Consider the following 26,115-nt stretch of genomic DNA (forward strand, 5'->3'; position numbering starts at 1 on the left):
TCGCGGTGGGCATAGACTCTCTACCGATACACTGGTGACTGTAAAGCAGAAGGGGTCTCCTGGGCCATTCACCACTCTCCAAGCGATGCACACGTTCGCCAAGTTCTACAGGGTCCATACCTATGCCTCGGCAGATGCCAGCCTAGGTAGGAGAATGTTACAAGCTGCAGTGGTTAGTTCTCCGACCTGAATGGAGTTTGTGCTGTTTCCCTTCCTTGGAAAGTCTCATGGTTTCCAGTGTCCCCCAATGAAGTGATAGAGAAATTAAGATCTTGGGTATTCACCGTAAAATCTGTCTCAGAGCCTTCATTGAGGGACACAGTACCCACCCTTGTATATGGTTGTGTTGGTTCTGCTCTGTGATGTTTTTTGCCTTTGCAAGGAAGCAGTAGGATTAATTTCGTGCCAGTTGGTGGGTGTACACTGCTGCGGAGGAGCTAACTGTGTATAGTATCAGCAGAATACACTCATACTCTCCCGTGTCCCCCAATGAAGGCTCCGAGAAAAAGATTTTACGATGAGTAACCAAAATCTTTTCCTTCCTTTTAATCCGCCGCACTCAGATCCAGGGTAAATGTCATGACGTGTACGTGCCACATAATAGCATCTGAGCTGGCGCCGTCTTGTGGTGACTGCTGGTAAGACAGGACACAATACTCGCATGTGTGCCAGTGGCCTTGTGTAGGGGGAAATGTGACGCAATACACACTGGGTACACGAAGGGTTAATCACATAGCTGGTCGATCCCCTGCCCCCCAAAACAAAACCAGACTCCTATATTACAAGTCTGGTCGTTACAGTACAAAAAGCATTTAATTCCACTTAATTGCCAGAAAAACAAAAAAATAATAATTTGAAAACAAAAATAAAGTGATTATAGTTCCTTCCATCTTGCATAAAAAGCCGAGATACAAAACCTTCCAAGGTCCCCGACTTGGGGTGGTGTGGGGGGACCGCCACCTCTCCAGTCATCATGAGACGATCCCAGAAGTTTCCACAGTTTATTTCCTATTACGGACTCGTAAGGAGCCAGCGGCCGATGATGTCTGTAGGTCGGAGCAGATCGTGGCGGCTGCCATGACTCCAACCTCTCCTGTCGCGCTCTAATAAAAGCGTCGGGTGATTAGAGTGCAAATGTCTGTGTGGGGGAGGGGAGGTGAATTTTTTTTTTTTTTTTTATTAAAACAGTCCGGGCCCTTTAAGGCTTCTTGTGCTCCTTCCCCTTCCAGTAATTCTTATATGCCTCCTCGAACATATCCTTGCAGGGCATTGCAGCCTTCAGCTTGGAGCAGATGAGGAAGGATCCCCCCATCTTGCGGTGAAGGGAGTAGGTCTCCTCCGGTGGTGGGATGAGCCGATGCTTTAACATGATGGGGATCAGGCGGTGGATTCTGTCCGTGGTGCTCTGGGAGCCAAAGTCAAAGGGTACATCCGACGCGAAGGCCTCACCGAGGATGAGGACGGCTTCGAGGTGAGCGTTCTCCATGGCCTGAGGAGAAAGCAGAGACCAATCAAGCAATTCCTATAGATTAACAATCTCCTACAACTTCCTGTATGCAGCTCCTATGCAGACCTGTGCATCTCCATGGTTACAGACTACAAATCCCCTGCGTAGTCTGATCCTGCGTTACTCCTATAGCTGTGTGGTTTCCATAATTCCAAATAACTTCTATGGGAGCAGTGTAGCACGGGCCGTTCACCTCTGGCCACAGAACAAAAGATGGAAGCGCCCTTTTAAAACGTTCCAAACTATCAGACCTTAGAACTCGATCAATCAGATTTCATGATTACTGACGGGAGCTGGACTCTGATTGGCTACGGCCGCTTTACCTTCGACTCGTATCCGGTGAGGAACTTCATCTCAATCGACTTCTTCAGGAGTTTCTCTCGATCTTTGTCGGCTGCGGCTCGAATTACCTGGAAGATCAAAAATATGGCGGCGGGCGTGAATAAGAAGTGTGGAGCGCCATTCTCTGGGCGTTCTAGTTGTGTCATGGCCGCACAGTCGTACGAGTCTAAACGGACTCACCTCAATATACAGGTCGGTGAATTCTTCATCAAAGCCGCGGGTCGCTCCGAAATCCAGCAGGGCGACCTATGGGAAACAGAGGGTGAAGAACGGGAGAAGATGAGGGCGCGCAGCGAAAAACCGCACATAGAACAACGTGAAAGGAAACCTCCAGCCCCAGAAAGCTGCAGCCAGGAAAGGAGACCACCAATGGAAAGTCAATAGGCACAGGGGACAGGGCAGCGGCCATTTTATTTCCAAGAGCCATAACAATTCAGACATTTTTTGGTGTTTTGTTTTATTGCTAGTGTACAGTAAAAATCAGCCAGGATCAATTAAAAAAAAAAAAAAAAAAAAGGCAGTTTTGAGTTTGTGATTTTTTTCCAGCCTTTAAAATGTCTGATCAAAATCTAAAATGATTTAACCTGTACAGTAAACTCTGCTGTCATCAAATGAATAAACGGCAGCGATCGGAGCCCACTGCTCCTAGGAGTTGTATTACAGAGGCAGATACCGCCAGTGTATGTCGCTCAGGGTGCAGGTGTATGTGTACACTGAACTATTAGACTCCGCTCCAAAAAGGACTTCATCAAATAAAGCCGCACCAAGACCAGATCCGGCCACCGCCGCAGCAGCACCAAGACCAGATCCGGCCGCAGCAGCACCAAGACCAGATCCGGCCACCGCCGCAGCAGCACCAAGACCAGATCCGGCCACCGCTTCCAGACAGTTCAATCCATTTTGCACAGCAGAAAGGACAGTGATGCCGGGTGAGGATCCACTGATCGCAGGAGCAAGGGGTGTAATTACCTTTTTCAGCTCTGGGTCGTAGAAGAAGTTGGACCAGTTCGGGTCGGTCTGCATGAAGCGGAACTCGAACAGCTCCCGGAGGCACAAAGTCAGGATGTTCTCACAGATCTGAAAGCAGAACACAATGATGAGAGTTTTACTCTGTGACCTTCCATAATGAACGCGGAGTCCGGATCTATAATAAAAACTATTGGAGGCGCCACCAAAAACAGCAGCGAGCTGCCAGGTGCCCCCAATACACATGTTAAAAGGAACAGTAACCCAAAAATCTGCAGTTTATACTAAATAGTCCATTATATGTTTTATTACTAAAGATTTGCACTATGGTGGGTGGGGGTGATTTTTTGGACTTTGCACATCAGGAGAGCTGAGCAGCAGGTCCATGATCCCCGCACTGCAGCCGGCTCTCCTTGTTTACCAGCGGTAACTTTCCAGGACCCTTGTGTCACATAGAAAGGGTAAGGAAGTTATTTTGGGGAGGTGATGCCAGCCGGGGGTGGGACATGGCGGGGCTCCAGGGCGGCAGCTGTAGAGCAGGATCTGTCACACAGCAGACACGTTCCCGGCACACATCCCGCCGACGCTTCAAGGTCACTGAAGGTGACGCCGCTGTGTGCACTGTCAACAGCGAGCAAAACACGGGAGCACCGGGAGGCAAGAGGGGACACGGGCGGCTTATGCAACTCGCTGGGGGCTCTGCTTTAGGTTCAAGTGTCCAGTGTGTTTATATATTTTATTTTAGACCCCCATAGGGTCCATATGTAGAAGTACATATAGTAGTAGACAGATCTTCTAAATATTTGATGGAAATTATACATAGTATTATAATAGCAGATAACCCTATAGCTCAATATAAACAGGCAGAAAGCTCCGAAATACCCCAGATATCCCCCACGGTCTTCTATACTGACATCATGGGGGGGGGGGGGGGGGCGCTCTGGTTTGGATCCGCTCGACAGGACACAGACAATTAAATTAACAAATAAATTCTGGAAATAATCTTCTTGATGAGGCCATTTTGGGTGTCCCCCTCCCCCCTTTTTAAATGTCAAACTTTACAGAAGTTTGTTTTTTTCCCCCCACAGGACAAGTTGTAGTTTTAAATGACACCATTTATTATTTTACCATATGATGTACAGTGGGTTTTGCCTTTTTTGACCCTTTTTTACCATTTTAGTGGCAAGAAGAATTTTGCATTAAGGAACAGCTTCGCTTGTGGAGCTGGATTAACACTTGTGTTTGTTATTGTTTATACCATTTTGGGGTACGTAACCGAGTGATTTTTTTTTTTTTATTGCATTTTGTAGCAAAAAAAACCTGCCGTCGCCCCTGGATCATTGTGTGGTCTCTTGTGCCATGAGATGCGATAAATCACAAGATCTATGATGCCCACAGCCAAGGGCATATGACCAGCAGCAATATACACAGCTCCCCTAGTGGCCACAAGTGGACTAGAGAAAGCAGCGTCACCTCGGCAGGTATAGATACTACTCCTTATTAGCAGAGGTTTTGGCTTAGTGTGCGAGTTTCAAGACCTGTCCATTTGGAGGTTTGCGTCCTCCTCATGTCGTACCTCGTTGCGTGTCTCCTGGTTGAGCTGCTCCGCTTGATCGAGTGGGAAACCGGTGACTAGTTCTGTGGTCAGGACGTGAGCGCTGCACAGATCGTCCACGACGGCCGGCACGTAGAAGAAGGGGTGATCATTCAGCAGCTCCCTGTAATCAATAGGGAAGAGTCAGTGCAGGTTTCACCCCCATCTGACTCGCTCAGCTCTGCTACATCAGTAGTTAATGTCGGCAGCACCAACATACGTTACCACATCGCTCTAAATCCAGTGTCAACATGTGAAAGGTGCATTAATGCCTACCCCCAACACTTAAGTGAATGGCATGTGGGGGAGGGTCTTAGAAAATGAGCCCCTAATTGCAGCAGTTTAACCCCATAGCTCCTGCAGGAAAAAGCATCTAGGTTTTCCTACAGATGACAAATCTCTTTGACCCCCGGCGTGGACCTACTTGAATTTCTTGGCACACGCGGCCTCCCTCTTGTAGTCGCACTCCAGGGCCAGCTCTCGGCTGAGGACTTCTATCAGGTGCTCGGGGAACAGACCTGCAAGAAAAGCAAAAAACAATGATCCGGACGGAGCCTTATAGGACGAGAGGTCACCGAAAGGATCATTGTAGGAGTCACAGAACAGCGGGATTAATTTTACCTTCAGGCAGAGCGTTGCTCATATTGAGGACGGTCATCAGATTGTGCACATCGCTGTTAATACTTTGAGCCACTCCAGGATACTAAAGATATATATGATTAATAAAAATAGAGATATAAATTTTATCTATACAATAAATTAAAAAATATAATGCATTATAATTATCGCATTAATTAGAATAAAAATATGTATTAAAATATAATTACTGCTGTGTATCTGCAGCCTAATTGAATAGACGGGGGTACAAAAAAAAACAAAAAAAAACAAACACACAACACGGACCTGGATTTTCATGGCAACTTCTCTCCCATCCTTTAGACGAGCCAGATGGACCTGACCAATGGAGGCGGCAGCAAATGGCCGTTCTTCAAAGGACTCCAGTTTGTCCCTCCAGTTGGGCCCCAGGTCGGCGTTCAACGTTTTCTGTGGATCATGCACACTTATTATAGAGATAAGATTGTTACAGGTGACTGATGCTGCCATATACTCTGCACAGTATAATACATGGAGAGCTCGGTCCTCTAGAGCATCAGGTACTGTCTCTTTGCTCTGATACACAGACGGGGCAGCTCAGACAATATTCCCCTATTATTTCGGCCACATACGTCGCAGAATCGGAGACTCACCGTCATTTGCTTGATGGGCATGAAGTCGGCGCTCTGACGCACCCGCTCAAAGATCTTCTGCAGTTGCGGATTAATGAAGGCGTCGTCTGCACAGAGACAAAGATACAGAACCGTAATCACAGAGAGACCAGGTGATATATAGAAAAATATTACATTCCTCTGCACAGCTCAGTTTTATTCTTTGTTCTCATAATATAAAACAAATTAAATCTATTTTACATTTGACTCTTCTCGATATCGTGACTCCAAAACAATGGTATCGTTGCTTTATGGCAATTTATAAGTAGGATACTTTAGGTGTTTATCTTCTTGATATCAATCACTGATAATGTGGAGACGCCTGAATAAACAAGATTTTGGAAAATGCCTGGTAATTGGTTGCTGGTTTTGTAAAATTAAAGTTAAGGGACTTTCTATATATTCTTTATTAATGAAGTATAGAAAGTTGTACACAGATCGAGAAGGGAAAGCATGTGCAGTCGCTGGGAAGGTGGAGAAAAATAAATAGATAAGGATGAAAAAAATCAGCGCAGGATAAGTTATTCTACTTATATAGTTGACCTAATGAAAACACCCTGGATACACAAACCAATCTCACATCCAGCCTATATTACTAGGAGAGAGACAGAGACCTCCCATCCAGCCTGTGTTACTGGGAGGGACACTCAAAAAAAAAAAAAAAATCTGAAACTTGGCTGTAAACTAAATATCAGGGGGGCTGCAAATGAATTAAGGAATACAGATTGCAGACTGAAACTGTAGGTGCACGGCTTTATACACCCTACCACAACCATGTAATCGTGAATCCACAATTTATGACAGCGAATGAGCACTTTAGGGTCAATTCATAAACCGCATGGGCGTTTTGGAAAAAAAAAAAAAAAAAAAAAAAAAAATTAATCCAAAACTACAACTGATCCTGCAAAAACCAAGCCCTCTTACGGCCATGAGGGCAGGAAAGTAAGGTTGAAGCTCTTGGGAGGAGAGAACGAACGAACAAACACTGCATATTTGCTACATGAAATATACCTTAATTTTTTTTTATATATATATATATATATATATATATACACACCAGATTTAATACTTGTAGTCATTGTTTTGCGTTGTATTTTTAATCTACTATAACAATGGTTTCTGTAACTGAATCCCCTCCCGGACGTTGATATTTCAGGGTCGGACATTTTCGGCGTGCAGAGAATTTATCCCCCCCCCCACTTCTATTTTTAAAGCCTGACAAATTATTTTCGTTCTCCCTTTCAACTACCATGGGCTTCCCCCAGGATGATTTCTGGAGGCCGGAGCTTATTATATAGACTGGACAACAGCTGCAGAACATGTTGCTAGTATAGCGGCGGTTGTAGATAAGACTGGAATGGTCTGCGCCATTGTTGGCTCCTATTGAAGTGAATTTGAGCACGGGGCCCGAGGTGCAGTACCGAGAACTGCCACTACACGGAGTATGGAGTGGTGCTGATCCGGCTACGCACGGCCACCACAGGAGCTGCAGACAGGCAATTGGGCGTCAGACCACCACTGATCTGATCGACATCAATATTTCAATCCTGGACAACCCCCTTTAAAAAAGTAATTCTACTCAATGTCAAGCTGCAGCAGCAAAAGTATAAGGTTTTCGTGTGGAAGTTAAAAAAAAAAAAAAAAAAAAGTCTGCAATTGAAAGATAATTACAGTCTAAAAGATGAGAGGCAGAGGAGAGTAAGCAGCGACATGTGAATACAATCCTATGGATATGTCTACACATCTGCCGGCGCAGGGCTGCTGCACGACTTTGCCTTTCCTCCATTTTTTATGTTCCTTGTTTGTGGCTCGTTAAGGATTTTAGTTTAGGTCGATAAGTGCTGAAAACTTGCAATAGCCCGGCTGGTTTATTCCTTCCCGTCAGATTTTGGGTCGCTCTGCTCCTGGGAAAGGTGATGTGAGAAGGTCGCTAAGTGAGGACATTGAGAGCCGGCACCAGAGCAGAGCGTTCCCTCCGAGTGCAGGCGAGGGGGCTTCACCAATAGACAACTGTTATAATCCCACCCCCCCCCCCACCTCAGGGTCCTTATACAGCAGCTGTGACCTGGGAGAGCAGGGGAGGAGGTCAAGGATGTCCAGTCTCTATAAGGTCGGTGCACCAGAACAGATGCAAACACGTCACCTGCTCAGCAACTGGACCGAGCAGGACCAGTTATGCATAGATGAGCTATCACTCTCTGGTATCACCCAATTCACTTTGCATAGCCTCTTGTCTGAACATGGTTCCACCCCCCCCCCCCCCCCCAACTAGAATTCTCCATCTTTACAATCAGGAGGTAAGATTCAGATTAGGGATATGGAGCAAGAGTAATCTGGACTACCCAAAAACAAAATAATGCACCGTTGTCTCCCGAGTGTGGAGCTTGGGTTGTACAGTATAACTAAAAACTCACTTTGCTGCAGTCCGTTTCCCAGATTTGTGCAGCCACGAGGCAGAGCGCACCCCGGGTGCAGCCACTGGTTCTGCATGCCCCACCTCTCTCACTAATGATTAATAGTGCAGACCAGGCTCTCTCTCCAAGAAAGCCAGTGCTATCAATCACCAGTGAAGGAGGTGGGGAACCAGTGTAAGCAGCTGCTTGGCCACTCCTAGGGTACACTGATCACCTAATTAGCATATCTGATTAACCCCTGCCTTAGTTTTGCAAAAGCTGATGTTTAAATCACTATAGTTGACATCTTTTAAAGGAGCGAAATCCCCACAAAGCCGTGTGTTCAGATTATACTGGTGATTTCTGAGCGGAGGCATTTGCCAAAGATTAAAAGGTTACAAGACTGACGACGGGAAGCGAGCGGGGCTAAAAATCACTGCTGTAAACACAGGACGGGGAACATTCTGCACAGATTAAGAGCGCAGCTCCAGAGAGGAAGATTTACACTTCTCCAATTATGCTGATGGGAGTCTTTCCACTGATTATGTGCCTCTGCTTGATGTGAAGGGGGCAAGTTAGGCGACACCAAGGTCAAGAACACTTACCTTGGCGGAATAAAAGTTAAAAATGTGAAATATTTGTGTATTTTGTGCCAATATAAATATGTATTTTTTGCACTTTAATTTATTCTGCCCATGTGAGGAGCTAAATTACAATAAATCAGTACCGGCACAAGCGTCAGCCATCTTGTACAAGCGGGGCACCGGTGCAGAGCTCGCTGCATAAACAGATGTGACACTTGATTCTGCCGGAGGCCTTAAAACATGAACATTTGCACCATCATATAGATAATACACATCCCTATAGGGCCAAAATGTCAGGATTTTTGAATTCTGTTATGCATCAGAGGGCTCTAGATGAACAAACCATCCTGAATCTGCAGTACTGTGCTAGCAAGACGTCACGTGGCTGCAAGGGGCGACACCACCGCCAGCGGGGACCTTACCTTGAATGCTCAACATCTGGCCGAGTTTCAGGGCAGCACCACGAACCTTGCACAAGGTCCTCACGATCCTCTCGGCGTTGGCTTCTGATAAGAAGGGGCTGGAGTCCATGACTGATTTTTTCCCTGAAATTTAAAAGAAAATAAGGTTTATAGAAGAGGACAAAACATCCACAGCTGCAGGCGGCAGCACTAGTATTAAATGCAAAAAAACCTCATTATATTTGGATTAAATTTTGCCAATAGTGGATAATCAACAAAGGTCTACAGCATTCTCCAGGTCCAGGCCGCACAGATGGGAAGGCAGCTCTGCAGCCGATATCTAAGACATAAATCACTACTCAGCAGCAATCCACCCAGCGCCGCGCCCGGACTCAATAAACAATGCACCGAGCCCACGGCCGCAGAGGGCACATTCCTGGGCGCCGATCTGGGGAGAAAACAACTAGCGGATCCGCTGTGCCCGGCTCCTGTTCACAGATCGTGATTTCACCAAGAGTCAATAAGGGACAGAGTGGAGAAGGTGCCATTTTTCTGCCTGTATTTATCACCTTCACTACACCCAAAAGTTACCAGTCATACTGAAATCTGTGGCCCCCAAACAAGTGTTCAACAAGGCCTAAACTTTCAGTACGAAGAAGTGAAGCTGCATCATTCCTCAATTACAAGAAGCCTTTCGAAGTTCGGAGCCTTTGGGTACGTCCACGAAGAATCTCCAGCTAAATGATGCAAGTTTTGCTGCAGACGTAACAGATTGCACCCATTGCAAAGGGTGAATATATATATATATATATATATATATATATATATATATATATATATATATATATATATATATATATATATATATATATATATATATATATATATATATATATATATATATATATATATATATATATATATATATATATATAGTACATTCGATGCCAAAGGTGCAGGACTGTGGCTTGTTTCCTGCAAAAAAAAAAAATGCTGCAGATTTTACAGAACTGCAGCAAAATTCGAGGGCAAATCTACAAAGAAAAAAGTTGTCTACTTATGCACTTTAATAACGTGCCACATCTGAGCTGTACGGGGGTCATACAATGAGCCCACGTTAACCGGAGCAATCTGTCCAGAGCGCCATGAAAGCCGCAGCCGGCACCAGCTGTCAGAGCAGAGATCTGATGGGTCATTAAGAGCTCAAGAGGGTCAGGAAGAGAAGCAGCTCACTAATGGAGGGCGAGTGACCCGGACAGAGCCTCACCGACGAGGTAACAGGTGCAGACAGCTCCGAATCCAGGACAAGATGCAGAGAAAGCAGTGATCGGGGGATGAACTGCACCGTGCCGCATGGTGACCCCAATACCACATGTGCCAGCATCTGGGAGTGTTCAGGTAGGCCTCTGCTCTGTGGAGTGGGGGCCATATTTGTGCCCACGCCATTGTCACTACTCTAGGGGCAACACGTGCACTGTCCTGGTTTCCTTGGATTCTTGTCTGGCTGCAGGATATTACATATGGATGGCAGCTTCAGCACAAGGCAATGAGCACCCTAAAACCGGACCTGGACGTACTGCACCCTCTAAGCTTTGCACTTGGTGAACCTTTCACTTTCAGAAAACATATCCGGCTGGCAGCAGCAATCTCTAAAGTTGTGGGAGCTCTGGGCACAGAGTCGAGCCGGTCCCTGGGGTCCGACCCGCAGAGTTTGGTGGATGAACAGCTTTTTTTTTTAGCACTGAATTTGTCAGGATCCATCTACACATCCGAAGGGACGCTGCAAACACTATGCACCATCGAGATTATACTCCAGTTGCATCCAAAGCAGCATTTAAAGATTCCGCTGGCTAATGGTTAAAGTGTCTCGAGTCCTTAAATGGAGAAAATTACAAAGTGCCTGTAAGAAGAAGCAATTTTGCAATTAAGTGTTGCTCACTACTGGACAACCCCAGCTTGATTCATTCATTGCCATGTGGTGTGACTGCTGCAGTCAATCAACAGTCGCTGACCAGCAGCAGTCATTACCATTTTATCAGAGCAGAAATCTGACAGACTACAGAATGGCTGCAGTGGTCACGTAACAATGTCAGGTCACCCACAAGGAACAGCGCCACTTCAGGAGGGGAGTATGGATTGTCGTTTTCTATGGGGCATCAAAGGAAGCTGGGGTTGTCCAATAGTGAACAACCCCTTTAAGAGTCCTCCTAGGCAAAAAGTGCTGCTTCCAGGCTCTATACTCCATAGCTTTCCGGGTCACTGGCTCCAGCCAGCTTCAGTCACCTGCCTAGTTCGGACCAGCGGTGAGACCATTGAGCTGGTCCGAATTGTCAATCTTCAGGAGCTCACCGCCCCCTGGGAAGCAGGAAGCCAGAAGGCAGAGGAGCGGTGTGCTCCTGAAGATAAATCTTGAGAAAACCCCCCCCTTTAATACGTTACATTACCGGCGATACCAGCAGGCTGGTCTACAGCAGACACTGCACCAGCAGGAGGTGAATGCTCGAAGCCTGACAGGCCTCGGCAGATGGCAGGAAACAGCCCTGCACCCATAGTGCACAGGTCACTCACCATCATTTTCACCTTTTGGACCTAAACTTTTCTTTGCCACTTCTGCAAGAGCTCCGATACCGAGACCGACGGCCAAACCTGGAGAAGAGGGAAGAAATCAGAGGGGTAAATGTGCGAGTCTCCATCAGAGAGGGGACAGGACTCCGTGCAGGAAGTTTTATATAAATTTATATAAGTTTTTATATAATAAGTTGTTTCGTTGTCTCGACTCACACACCCTCCTTACACATTCGCCTTTCTTTACTTCATCTCTTGGGCACTCCTCTGACCACAGAACTATTTTAAGTATTTTATCCCCCCCTATAATCAGTAGCCGAGCCTATATCATCACCAGTGCAGCTGATCTGCAGCACTGTGTGCCCGCAGCAGAAAGCCCTCCATTGTCTTACAGATCCCTCAGGACGTGACATTACTGGTAATGACAGGACAAGAACGTGCTCAGCGCTCGCTTCCTAGGGAATTAAAACCTTCTGCAACTGTTGAATATACTTTGTGGTTTTGGGATGTAAAGACGAATGTTCATGTTCACCGGAAGCAAAACTGGAAGTTTTTAACACATGACGATCATCAGAAAGCAACTAACTCCTCAGCTTTGCTGTATAGACTGCGCATTCTGTCCTAGAGTCATCATTAGATGACGGGCAGGTTCAGGACAGCCTGACACACGGTTCCCCCGCCATTATGGAGAAGGGGCTGAATGCAGTCACATCTTGCAGATTACTACCCTATAACATCTTTCAACTGACGCCCATAAAGCGCAGGTAAAGGTGACCACCATTTAGAGGTAAAATCTAAATCTTCACGCCCATGATGAGGAGATAGAGTAATAATCGCGCTACTATTAACCCTCTGCAGCGCAATATCTTTACCTCCAAAGTTTGCCAATCTCCCGATCCGCGTCACTGGCACCTTTCTCTCTCTGGCTCGCTCGCTGAGCTGAAAGAAAAAAAAAAAAAAAAAAACACAGGATTTCATGAAAAAAGGAATAACGGACATTCCACTGTGCTGACTTTACAGTACAGAAGGAGTCTGAATATCCAGCGCAGTGACTCGCCGTACGCTCTGCAGCACGACTGTTTTTTAAGAGCCAAATGCAAGTCAGAATTGCAATGCAAGTGGCCCAAATAAGGTATGATAAGATGAGCGCTGGGTGGCATCTCCCACCTATGCTCAGTGCCAACGTCGTAAGTCCTCTGACTTTACCGTACTGAACAAGTCTGAATATCCACCAGCGCAATGACTCACCGTACGCTCCGCAGCACTGCTTTTTAAGAGCCAAATGCAAGTCAGAATTGCAAGAAAAGCAAGTGGCCCAGGTAAGGCGTGATAAGATGAGCACCAAGTGGCATCTCTCACCTATATTCAGTGCCAACGCCATATGCATACAAAACGGGAACCCCATGGCACGAGCCTGATGAACAGGGGATACATATGGCACACATACCCATTTGTCACAGCAGAGAAACGTTGCAAACCATAAAATATATTTCTTTATATTATAAAAGTGAAGAATGACTGTCCCTGCAAGACTTGATAAGTTAGTGGCAAAGAGAGAACCAAGTGTCCCAGTAAATGAGTCACTGGGTCCACACGCAACGCAGACATACCCTTTAAATAATGGAAAATTAGCTGCAAACTCCTCTGTTCAGCCATTTATTAGGATGAGAGCGAACACCATCGCCCTCCGCTGTGACAGAGTGGGAAAGTCACAGGTGATGCCAAGGTCAGGACAGACGTAATCAATAAAACATTGTGCAGCGATCACATTCTGTCCACACTGCCAGAGCGTGACCAGGAGGATTCCAATAAAGACCTCAGCAAAAAAAAAAAAAATAATAATAATCTAATATTCCCATTATATAGGAAGTGTCCGGTCACCTTATGGGTTGTGCACAGTGGAGACCCCGTATTAACAGATTGTGCAAAATGGAGAAGACCTTAAAGGCACCGACAGAAGGGTCTGCTCTGCAATACGTCAAGCAGCAAGCGATTCACCTGCAGCGCCTCCACTGGAGAAATTAAGTATTACACAGTGTCCGTGCACAGTAACATCTGGAGGAGCAGCCCTGATAATGCGGATCCGGAACACAGAAGAATAATTTGTGCGTAGTGACCGATTACTGAGGAATAAACGCCCAACAGACAGGACTCAGCTGAGCTGTTACATCAAGTCACACCAACATCGCTCTAAACACATTTATATAGAAATCTCTGAAGTGTTGAGATGTAATGTAATAAGTAATGTATGTACAGTGACTGCACCAGCAGAATAATGAGTGCAGCTCTGGAGTATAATACAGGATGTAACTCAGGATCAGTAATGTATGTACACAGTGACTGCACCAGCAGAATAGTGAGTGCAGCTCTGGAGTATAATACAGGATGTAACTCAGGATCAGTAATGTACGTACACCGTGACTCCACCAGCAGAATAGTGAGTGCAGCTCTGGGGTATAATACAGGATGTAACTCAGGATCAGTAATGTATGTACACAGTGACTGCACCAGCAGAATAGTGAGTGAGTGTCAAGTGTTCTAAAATATCTGCATTATACTGCGGAGCTGCAATCACAGTAAGGCACAGAATCCCGACAATTAACTCAAGTGACTTTTGCTCAAGAAAAACTGAAAAGCTTTGGAAGCCATAAGCAGTCCATATACTAAGCTGTGGAAAATGAGTATACAGGTCATATGCAGACTGCAGCTCACTGAACGATGCCTGCCAGGTGAATGGAACGACCTCAGAGCTGAATTCCATCTTCCAGCAGATTTCCCGCCGTCCTCACTATGGCTGCAGACATACACCATGAGGCACAGGGATGTGTAGACAGACGTCCGCAGTGATTCTTCAGAGTCATCAGGCTTTGCAGAGCTGTTAATCTGCCCGGCACGTACAGGGCTTTACACACACGTCACCGCTCATATTAGGAGTGTTCAACTCTTAGTAATCAGGTTTACTGGGGCGTAAATGTTGAAAAATAAAATGAGAGCTCAAAAACATTTAAAATAAAAAAAAAAAAGTTACTTGATGTTTGGAAAGGGGAGGAAAAAAACAAATGCACAAAAAAAAAAAAAAAAAAATGGCCACATCAGGAAAAGGACAATGCTAATAAAGTACAAGATCACACTACATTTAGAATGTTATTCATTTCTAGGGTCCAGAGCTGGATTCATACAGAGCTTCCTGGTGCATCACTAAAATACCAACAAGTATAGTAAAAAATAAAATAAAAGTACATCAGAGGAAAGGAAAATAAAGGGATTTACCATTTGTTTGTGCGGCTTTTGCTCCGGGTTGGTCTTGGCCTCCCGGGCTTTATCAATGTCCTCCGCTGTAAGACCACCGACAGAAGATGTAGGATCCTGGTGAAAAGCCCTTTTCTGACCAGCAGCTGCAAAAGGTCCGGCAGAGTCTCTAAAATGTCCAAATAACGGCTCATTGTCCCGATCTGGGTCTGGACGGAAGGTGAGGGTCTCCTGCCCTCGGCTGCTGGCTTCTGCACTGGGAATACTGGGATCGTGGGTGAAAGTCTCATCAGGAGCTGAGTAGTACTCCATGCCGGCCATCTCTGAGACCGGCCCTTCAAAAACGTCCACCCCTTCCTCCCCAGAGAAGTTCTCCTGCTGCTTCCCCAATTCCTGAAATGGAAACAGAAAAATCCATATTTAAATGCAATACGGTAATCACTTCCTGACCAAGTCTACGTGTCTCGGCAGGCGTGTTGGGAATATCTTGAGACCAATTCATTCAATACAGGCACTACTCCGGTCGCTCTCCACCATGCTTTGCACTGCAGTTCTGCTTAGTGATGAGAGAAGTTCTGCATTGATTACATAAAATCAGGGAATAGTTTTTACCTGGACTCTCCCCATGGTGGAGCTGAAACGTTCCTCGGCTGCTACTTGCAAACTTCTTGCCAAGTTGACGGCATCCTTCCCCAGCGTCACCTGCTTCAGCAACCCGGCCTGCACCTCCAGCACTGCCTTACCGAGCTTAGCCAGGCCTCTCACCAGCATGATTGCGTCCGCCGCCATGATGGCTGCTCACAGCGTCCTACACCTGCTGAGAGAGCTCACATCAGAGCGAGAACGTGCAGTCTCCAAATTACCGTTTATTGCCTGCTGCATGTCAGGAAAGCTTTGATGAGTTAATGCAGTTACAGGCGAGTGATCAACACCGAGCAGCGCAGCTGTGAATCCAGCACTACCGAGCAGCGCAGCTGTGAACCCAGCACTGGGCTGAGAAAATGCTATAAAAGAGACAGACTGTTCCTGCAGCTGCTCTTCCCTCCCAAGTCCCATCCTAATAGTCTTATAATGGGACTGCCAGACAAGATTGGAGGTAGGGGGGAATCTGACACCGAGACCCCCAGTGACAATGTATGGAGCAGTAGTGCGCATGCTCCACCTTTGCTCCATTGGCTGCTATAGATAGGATAAATTCATTTTGGGAAAACCCCCTTTAATGTCGAGTTCCCACAATGCGGTTCCGCAGAGGATGGCCCATAGGAGTAAATATTGTTGTACAAGGAGTCACACGTCACCCTTCGTATTGTAAAAGCTAAAATACAAGCTGATCTTCACAGCCTCAAGTGAACTAAAATTGGCATGTGCAGTGAATGTTTTCTGCAGTGTGCAAATTTACTTCATCCACAGAAAGGATTTCCTAAGAGTAAAGTTTTTTAAACATCTTTAAAGGTTCATGTACCAAATATTTGACAATTCCACTTAGCTCCCCCTAGAGGTGGCTGCAGATAAGTGTATACAGTAAATACGTATTAATCTAGCCCCCACTCCGGCAGCTTATCAGGGGGCAAAGAAAACAAATTCCAGTATATTTAGTGTTTCGCTACAAGTAGAGGATCCTGTTCTGATGCAATCCATACATAACGGGGGGGGGGGAACAAATACAAGTTGCACGTTTCAGATAAGCAGTTCTGTCGTCATGAAACTTATTTTTTTGTAAAGTTTCTCCCTCCACCAAAAAGGGACAGACAACTTTTGCAGACTGAACTACCCCTCTAGGCATTTTCCCCAAAATTAAGGGAAAAACACCCCATCTGCCGAGCCTCGGTGGAGCTGGCTGGTACTGGAGTAAGTTGTTTTTTTTGGAGACTCATCTGAACACACCTCTAGACTGAAGGAAGGGTGCATGGATTTAAGGATATAGTGTAGATTTTTTTCTAACAGATAAATAAAAAAGCAACCAACAAATTTGGTTCCCTTTAAAGAATGGGTTTCAGATGGAGCTGGACTTTCAGAAGAAAAAAAAAGTTAATAATTTCACTTGAATGTCGCTCATGTCATTACAGGTTTGGGGAAGGGAGGGGGATGGGCCCGAAACTTTTTTTTTTTTTTTTTTTTTTTTTTTTTTAGAGGAGTGAGGGATTTAGGCAAAATTACTGAACATACTGCAGAAACGCAGTGTGAACACTGTTCTAAGCCCAGAAATTGACCTGTCTGTTTTTAATTCCCCAAGATGCCAATTTTTCCTGCGGTATGGATGTGGTGGCCTGAATCCACACTACTGTAGTTTGTCAAGCGTTTATTGAATGTGCAGCCTCGGAGGGAATTTAATATTGTCTCCCCAATTTGAAAAAACAAACAAACAAACAAACAAACAAAAAAAAAAAAAAAAAAGACACAACCCTTTGTTATTTTGCTGCCGACTTTCCTGGAAAGCCTTGCAGGTTTGTGGCAGACACCTTTATACCTTTGCATTAAGAACATGAGACATTTTGCACACACTGTGCCGTTATGGTACAAAACCGTAAAAATATTGCAAACCGCGCTACATGATTACCCGTTAGCTATAGGCAATAACCGCACACGGAGGCTGCCGAGGTTCCCCTGAATGTGCCCCCCAGCACAGACCTTACACAGCCGGCGTCTCTTCTCCCCGCAGCTCCGCCGGCCTCAATCCCGAGACTTCTCCCCAGGAAGATCCTATAAATCCTGTGGCTCAGAGTCAGAAGTCTCAGGAGCCGGTCACCAGTGACGTCAGCGAGAGGCAGCCCAGGCATGATAATCCAGCTCCCATTAATCACCAGACTGGAGCTGTAACCTGCTAACATGGGCCCAGTTTTCTGGGAAAGCTGGGTGACAACCAAAACATATGCACCCAGCTTTCCATGAGTCCTGAGGGACACGTCCAGCTAAAGTATGCAAGATAAATCAGGGGGGGTCAAACTAGAGAAATAGGAGGACTGGAGACACTTGCAGCCCGGACCAATACAGCACATAACTATGTAAGAGAGTTTTTTTAAATTGCAAAGTTGCATAAAAATGAAAAGCAGTCTGCCCCCTAGCAGGCACCAGTTTTTCTGCACCATTGGTGTAATGTAAGGCGGCCATAGAAAGGAGTCTTCCTTCTACAAAATGTCTCTGCCCCGTTGGACATGGTTCCTAAACTTGCCCCATTAGTAAACCTAACCGTTCTGTCCAGAAGTTGGCGCTGTACATGTCCTGAATATCATCCATGGGGGTATACAGACCTGCAGGAGGCCGTACTCCGCTCTGCCGGGATCCGATCTGGGCTGGAATGTGCATTCCCTGGTCATTTTCAGACTTTCCGCTGCCGATGGGCCGTGCGCGGGTGGGTGGGGAGTCACTTCAGGTAACCTGGTCTACAAGGGGCTGAAATATGAGAAGTCTGCAAACGGTACTGCATCCTCTGCACATGTAGAAGGGGCGCCAAAGATTATGCCTCATAGGAATGTGCAGCCTTGGATAAAATGTAATTTTTTGGTTTTTAGATTTAAAAACCATTCTGTGAAGAAAAAAAAAAAAAAAAAAAAAAAAGGAGGGGTAGACACCCCTAGAGGAGAATCTCTGGCAATGCCAAGCTAGGCTTATAACATCCAACCAGGAGCCAGCTCTCAAGAACAAAGAGGACAGGTTGTAGAAACCTTAAAGTGCACTTCTACTGTCTCTCAAAACTGGGACAAGCATCAATTTGCTGCCCTCATACCCCTGAACAAGGTAAAACCGCTTTTAGTGCATATGCCAGTCTACTAAGTCCAGGAACTATCCCAATGCTCATACTTTGTAACTTATTCACTCAGCTCTTCAGGATTCTGCCAGAACTATAAATGCTAGAACTTCCTTTCACTCAGTTCCCAGCATGCATTTCACCTGTATTTCAAAGGCTTGCATGTTCTTTTGGTTAATCCTTTTGGACAAGTAAAAAAAAAAAAAAAGTTGAGGGCGACAGAACCGCGGTGCCCCACAGAGAGCCACAGACCCTGTCCGCCTGCAGCCACCACTAGAGGGAGCTCAGGGGCTTATTGCATACAGATAGTATACTGAACTGGCCGAACCCTTCTTAAAGACTGCATTTTTGATAAAGTCCAAAAACGCACCCCGATGTAAAGAAGCAATAATTTAGAGGTCCTTTATAAAAGGACATTTACAATCACACGTGACGTTACACGATGACTAATCCTCAAGGCATCTTTACAAAACAACAACCTGTTACAAGCTTCACCTACCCAAGTCCTTGGTAACGTTCCCAAAAGTGGCACCGTTCCATTAAAGTAAATCATTTCCCCCACCCCCCCTCGCTGACCTTGGCGAAGGAGGCGGCTGCTCACATCACACCGTATTCCCAGGTCGGATAGTCGGGGAAATAGCACGCACTTTGATCGTGACACAGGAGAATACAGCGGTCACAATCCAGCCGGGATGAACAATTCTGCTTGCTGTCAGTAAATAGAAACGGACATCCTACAAAGGATCCGACCTCGGGGCCCGGTTACCAATCCTGTGAATGACAGCACAGCGGTCCCTTTAGTCTCAGGATTAGTGGTTGGACCCCCAATGTTGAGAATACCTCTGTAAGGCCAGGTAACACCTGTGCCATAAATGCTGGAGATTTCTGGACTTTTTTTTTGGCAACGTGCACAACAACAACACAAGTTATCAGCAGGTGATACAAAAGGTCTGGTTAATGGCAAATTGTTCCGGAGGTGGCAAAACCACGCCAGAAATAGCGCCATCTGCCCAGGAGGTTGAGCGTGGTACTACAACCATTCACTTCATCTGAGCCAGACTGCCTATATAGAAAAGTATCGCTGCTTTCTAAATAATAAGAGGATGTGTTCCACTCTTCAAAGACAATCCCTTTAAGCTGCTGCACAATGCACAAGCTATATGCTTAATAGACATGAAGCAAGTCTGTGCAGCCAGTCTCCTATACAGCAGACAGAGCTGCATACCCAGAGGTGCTCAATGCAAATTCTGTAATGAAATGGCAAAAAAACAGAAGCCAAATGTTTACAAGGAAACACATAGTTGCAAATGCAATACTGAAGGGGGCGCTGCTAGGAGTTACAGGATTTTCAGAAAAATCAAGTAATGACTATATGACGGAATCCTGGGAATCCTGATCTCTAGTGGGATCTGTTTTCCTAGCGGAGATCACGAGCTACTGTAGGTAATTCTACAGGACAAGCAAGGTGGGAGAAGTTACCCAGTCTCCAGGAGGAGGACCACCGCCTCCACCCCACGTCAACTCTGCAGTAAATAATTAAAAAACAAAACTCATGCCCCGGTAATCCTGTTAAGCGGCTTTACATCAGGCAGAGCAAAGTCAGATTATTCGGGAATTATACAATTACAGGCTATTTAAAGAACATGTAGCATAAAGGAAGAAGAAAACCACAATATGTCACCACCAGAGGTGCCTAGGATACAATTAGGGGCCGTAACATACAAGGAACAGCATCCGGACATCAGAAGGAGATAAAGGCGCAGTTGAGCAGCTACAAATCACAGGATGTCACAATGGTCTCCAGCTGAAGTCTGTCAGTAGTTATATTCTTGTACATAGGGGGCAGTATTATAGTAGTTATATTCTTGTACATAGGGGGCAGTATTATAGTAGTTATATTCTTGTACATAGGGGGCAGTATTATAGTAGTTATATTCTTGTACATAGGGGGCAGTATTATAGTAGTTATATTCTTGTACATAGAGTAATTACCATTAGAAATAAAACGGTCATTACTTTATGGGACATAATCTAGTTCCTGGTGCGCACATTGTGACACTCGCTGCTCTATTATATCTCATCCAAACAAGCAGAGACATTTATAAGCTGAACAGGCATCAAGCCAACCACAACAATACGGACCTGGAAGACAAAACCAGCAGAAGCCAGAAAGTGGAACAAGGCGCAGACCCTTTAAGAGCGCAGGGGGTAAAAGAAGAGGAAATATCACTGCAGCCAAACACACACCTCCCCACAGCCGGATCCTCCCTGACCCAAAGTAAAGGACAGAAGCTACAAAAATCAGAACCTACATAGCTAAATCCCACAGACTGAATCCTACCTAGAAACAAGGCATCATAAGCCCCATATAATACAAGGGGGGGGGGCTCTACCATTGGACTGCAAGCCTATGATCAGCAATGTGAAGCTAAGGTGTTTACATGCCTTATAATATAATGACCCCCTCCCCCCGGCTGTAAATGTCAGGGCAGTTATGCAATAATGCCGACTTCCTCTTAGCGGAGATCTCGCTCTTCCTTACAATTTCTTTTGACTTTTCTACTTAAAAAGGATAAGACGCTGAAGGCAAGTTAACAAAATAAATCAATAATTATTAGCTCTGAGCTTAGCAACCCAACTGACAAAGTGGTGAAATTGCCATTGGCCATGACCTCTTGCCCTCCCCCAACCCATAGAAAACATGGAGGTTGCGACACATGGACAATATCAGATCCTTCTGGCTGCACCTGTGTAAAATGAGCAGTTTTAAGATCTCTGCTTGCTTTCTGTGGATGGGAACGTTCTTGTTTTCCACCTTTGTCTGCAAACTTGTACAGATTCAAAGAAACAGGAGCTCAAATCTCAAGTCCTTTTTGATTGTTACAATGTATCAGTGCAGGTTCTCCCTTCTGGCTGTTTTGTATCCAATAAAATGAAAGCTAAAGATACAAATGTAACAAATCCCCAGTGTAAAATATTAGGTCTGTTCAGGTTTTCATTCACAAAAATCTGGAAATGACAAATTGAAACAAAGTTGCAACCTTTATAAAGAAATGTGAAAAATGGGAAAGATTGTAGCAAATCACAGACACAAAAACTGACAGCTGTGAGAAGTGAGCACAAAGCCTGGAGGGGAATTCAGAAACTCTTCCAAAATGATAACTCACCTTTCGGGTGTTTCACGCCCCGTGTTAAAGATTTCTATGCAGAGCTCACATTTCCATGAGCTCCATATAAATAAGGTCACACTGCCAAGATCAAAGCGACAGGGCATTCAACAGGTGTAACAGTGCAGCTGGCACACGATGGCATCACCATCATCGACACCCCCCTCCTCTCTGCTATGACATAGTCATCTATATTCACCTACAGTAGCGCAAAGGAAGGATCTGCAACAGAAAGTCCCAGGGCATCAGACAATGGAGTGTCCTAGATTCACAGCGCTCCCTCTGGCTGATGGGGTCTGTGCCAAGTCAGAGGAAAAACTTCCCAGCGGCCAAACTTTGTGCAAGCAACTTATACCAGGGCAAAAACAACCATAGAGTCACCCACAGCTAATCTATAGTGACTGGCAATAATATAAATGCCCCCAACCATGATGGCTTGAATGGAGGTGCAAGAAAATGTATTAAAAAGGGATTTTTAGGAGGGCAACTATGCATAATACAAGGTGCAAGTCTGCTCTGGATAAGGAGGTGGTCTACAGTCAGCCCCCTATCACTAGCCTGCAGATATGGCAAAACTGCAACACTGCTGGAAATCACTGCACAACTAGCTATAAATTGGCCAAAAATAAAAATGGCAAAGTGCAATTGTGCCATTAATGTTGGGTTCTGTTCACATGCTCTTTCAGACATCGAGCTTGCAATTAGTAAGTGAACTGTTGGATCAGGCATCCGATTGGAAGCAGAAGGGCCCTATTGGTTATTATGGGGTCATTTGATGTCAGGTTTCTTGTTTCTTTTTTTGTTGTTTTTTTAAACAGAAAAGAGTAGAAAGTTCTACATATAGATGGGAAAAAATAAGACAGATCCATAATGAGTTGTGTAACTGATGGAAAAGATCACTTGTTCCTAAAAGAAAACAGACAAACAATAGTCCAAATGAAAGTGTACAGATGCCTATTCTATAGTGAGATTTTTCCAGTAATCATGTTAGAATGGATCCGCAGCAATCCATTGGCAAAAAAGTTGTGCAGACACGGCTTTTTCATGTATTTTTTCCTCTTCTGAATCTTACAATGGGACGAGTGGGGGCTTTTATTTTATATTGGGCTATGATCACATGGCCAGTAATCTTCAGTTAGAATGGATCCAGCAGTAATCTGTTGACAAAAAGTTGTTCAGCTGGATCGGTTTTTGTAACATTGAAGTCTATAGAGAGCGGATTCGTTAAAACGCCATCAGTTTTCTCCCATTTGAAACTGATCCAGTAAGGAAAAAAAAAAAAAAAAGAAAAAGGGATCCTTTTCAAATGAAAGAAAAACAGAAGGCTGATTAACAGATCCGTTTTCCATAGACTTCAATGTTACAAAAAAAAAAAAAAAAAAAAAAAAAAAAAATGGATCCAGTAGAAATCAGGGATTTTTTTTTGCCAAACAAAAGAAAGTTGTGTCTGCACAATTTTTTTGTCAACTGATTGCTGCTGGATCCGTTCTAACAGAAGATTACAGGACATGTGATCGTAGCCGAATATAAAATAAAAGCCCCCACTCTTCCCATTGTAAGAAACTGAAGAAGAGGAAAATATATTATATTATATTATATTATAATATATATATATATATACACACACACACACACACACGTGAAAAAGCAGTTTGGGTCTGCACAACTGCTGCTGGATCCATTCTAATGGAAGATTACGGGACATGTGAACCTCACCAAATATAGCATAAAATATAAAAGCCCCCGCATTATAACTTCTAGGGGGAGGAAAAGGAAAATACTAAGAAATTTGCTTTCGATGGGGCAGTATGCCTATTATAGGGTGGGAATCACACATGGATAAGCAGGTGGGATACATTAAATCCTAAGAGACGATGGGGCAGTACACAATATAGGGTGGGAATCACACCTAGATAAGTGGGTGGGCTACATTAAATCCCCTCAATAACTCCCATATTGTAGTTTTGCAAAAGCCACAGGAGAAAGAAAAAAAAAAAAAAAAAAAAAACGTGCACTCACATAATGTTATCTACAGGTGACCTTGCAACTTTTCCAAAAAAAAAAAAAAGTCCGCTTGCCTCACTGTGAATGATGGGAAAGCTGCAGGAGCCGGAGTTACTCAGTAAACACATTGTTATAACATTTACATTTTAAAATATTTTAATGATCTATAAAGTTCCAAAAACAAAAAAAAAAAAAAAAAAAACACTACCTATAGGATCAGCTCGTGCTGCAGTGACTTTTGCTGCAGACATGTGCTGCCGCTCCTACCACACCCCATCCCTCCAGATGGCAGCAGCACCCATGTGGTCAGCACCAGAGGCCACAACACTACAAGTCCCAGCACAACAGCCAGCCAGGGCATGCTGGGAGTTGTAGTCGTCTCCCCCCAGTACAGGACGTACCGGCACAGGCCCCGCCGTCTCCAGGCTCCGCTCCACTCTTCTTCTCCCGTCCCAGCCTCTCTGACACGAGGTGCTCAGTGTTTACCAGCCGTCCTCCCAAGTCCTCCACAGCGGCCCCGCCCCTACCTCTTCTCTTTCTCTTTAAGCAATCCTATTGGTCGCCAAAAAGTCTAAACTGAAAACCCATTGGTCATCCCTGCTGTCAGTCACTGAGCGTGCGTGCCCGAAGCGTGTGCACGGCAGCTCAGCCAATCAGAAGCTTCGCTGTCAGCAAAATGGGCGTGTCAGGCAGGAGAGCAATAACAAGTCTGTCAGCCAATCAGAACGCGGCCATTCTAAAACACCCCAGGTGTCCGCATAATGACACGAAGTTGTCAGCGCCTAGAATATAAGGCGTGAGAGAGTTGTCAGCCAGCGCAGGGGTGCGGACGGCCGAGTCTGACTTATCAAGATGGTGTAAAACTTAAAGTTTCTTTGTTGCCTGTAGCAACCAATCACAGAGCAGCTTTTATTTCCAAAGTTGCTGAGGTAAAATGAAAACTGATCTGTGATTGGTTCCTATGGGCAACAGTTTTCTTTTTAGATTTCATTAACCCTTTAATAACGAGGAATGAAAAGACGCTAATGGGCAACAAATTTGTTGGCACTGTCTCATTAAAGTGATGGTAACTTGATCCCATTTGTACTGAGGTGGCGGTGTGAGGCCTTGTGTTATGCAGAATTGTTGCCGTGCTTGGTCGGGGTTGTGTATTAATTATGATTTGTATACAGAGAGAAATTATTTTTTCTAATGCTGCTGCGCTCCGGTGTCTCACTGAGTAACTCACTGAATTAGGCTGTGTGATCCGGACAGGCAGCGCTCTGGACGCAGCATATTATTGCACGCAGGTGAATCCGCATGTGTTCACTGCACCAGGCGGATTCACTACATTCTATACTTCCTAGTGGTCAAACATCTGTTGTGGAGACTGGCGACTCTGCGAGAGAAACTGACACTCTGCGGTCCTGAAAGACGACAGGTCCGTGTCCGCAGGTGATCCGCAGGTGCACAGAGGCGCACAGTGGACATAGGATTTCTAGAAATAACATCCACTATGCTGTAACATCTGACCGCATCAAACCCCCAGCATCTCCTGATCGTGTCCTTATTGAGCAGGCCTAGGACAGGTGAGGGGTGGGCCTAAGACAGGTGAGGGGGGGCAAGGGACAGGTGAGGGGTGGGCCTAAGACAGGGGAGGGGGGGCAAGTGACAGGTGAGAAGCGGGCCTAGTACAGGTGAAGGGAGGCAAGGGACAGGTGAGGGGTGGGCCTAGGACAGGTGAGGGGGCAAGGGACAGGTGAGGGGTGGGCCTAGGACAGGTGAGGGGGCCTAGGACAGGTATGGGGTGGGCCTAGGACAGGTGAGGGGTGGGCCTAGTACAGGTGAGGGAGTGAGCCTAGTACAGGTGAGGGAGCGAGCCTAGTACAGGTGAGGGAGTGAGCCTAGTACAGGTGAGGGGGGACCTAGTACAGGTGAGGGAGCAAGCCTAGTACAGGTGAGGGGGGACCTAGGACAGGTGAGGGAGCGAGCCTAGTACAGGTGAGGGAGCGAGCCTAGTACAGGTGAGGGGGGACCTAGGACAGGTGAGGGAGTGAGCCTAGTACAGGTGAGGGGGGACCTAGGACAAGTGAGGGAGCGAGCCTAGTACAAGTGAGGGAGTGAGCCTAGGACAGGTGAGGGGGGACCTAGGACAGGTGAGGGAGCAAGCCTAGTACAGGTGAGGGGGGACCTAGGACAGGTGAGGGAGCGAGCCTAGTACAGGTGAGGGAGCGAGCCTAGTACAGGTGAGGGGGGACCTAGGACAGGTGAGGGAGTGAGCCTAGTACAGGTGAGGGGGGACCTAGGACAAGTGAGGGAGCGAGCCTAGTACAAGTGAGGGAGTGAGCCTAGGA

The 26,115-nt window shown here is 45.7% G+C and overlaps 1 protein-coding gene across 2 annotated transcripts; it reads right to left on the reverse strand.

Moving 5' to 3' along the window:
• Positions 1-794: 794 nt before the first annotated feature.
• On the reverse strand, positions 795-24,340 carry COQ8A (coenzyme Q8A). Of its 2 annotated transcripts, none has more exons than XM_073671833.1 (15): positions 24,184-24,340; positions 15,479-15,680; positions 14,888-15,259; positions 12,490-12,556; positions 11,621-11,698; positions 9,074-9,196; positions 5,657-5,742; positions 5,313-5,453; positions 5,031-5,112; positions 4,834-4,927; positions 4,392-4,533; positions 2,819-2,926; positions 2,030-2,095; positions 1,831-1,917; positions 795-1,489 (listed from the first exon to the last, which is right to left on the reverse strand). In XM_073671833.1, exons 2-15 carry the CDS (start codon positions 15,653-15,655, stop codon positions 1,199-1,201), a joined length of 1,914 nt encoding a protein of 637 aa, XP_073527934.1. In that variant the 5' UTR covers positions 15,656-15,680; positions 24,184-24,340; the 3' UTR covers positions 795-1,198. The 2 variants fall into 2 exon arrangements, with proteins under 2 accessions (XP_073527934.1, XP_073527935.1); XM_073671834.1 differs by lacking the exon at positions 24,184-24,340 and adding an exon at positions 21,779-21,926.
• Positions 24,341-26,115: the final 1,775 nt, after the last annotated feature.

The sequence above is a fragment of the Phyllobates terribilis genome, unplaced genomic scaffold, assembly GCF_046119375.1.
Source record: "Phyllobates terribilis strain yellow unplaced genomic scaffold, ASM4611937v1 Scaffold_3__8_contigs__length_932513732, whole genome shotgun sequence".
NCBI lineage: Eukaryota > Metazoa > Chordata > Amphibia > Anura > Dendrobatidae > Phyllobates > Phyllobates terribilis.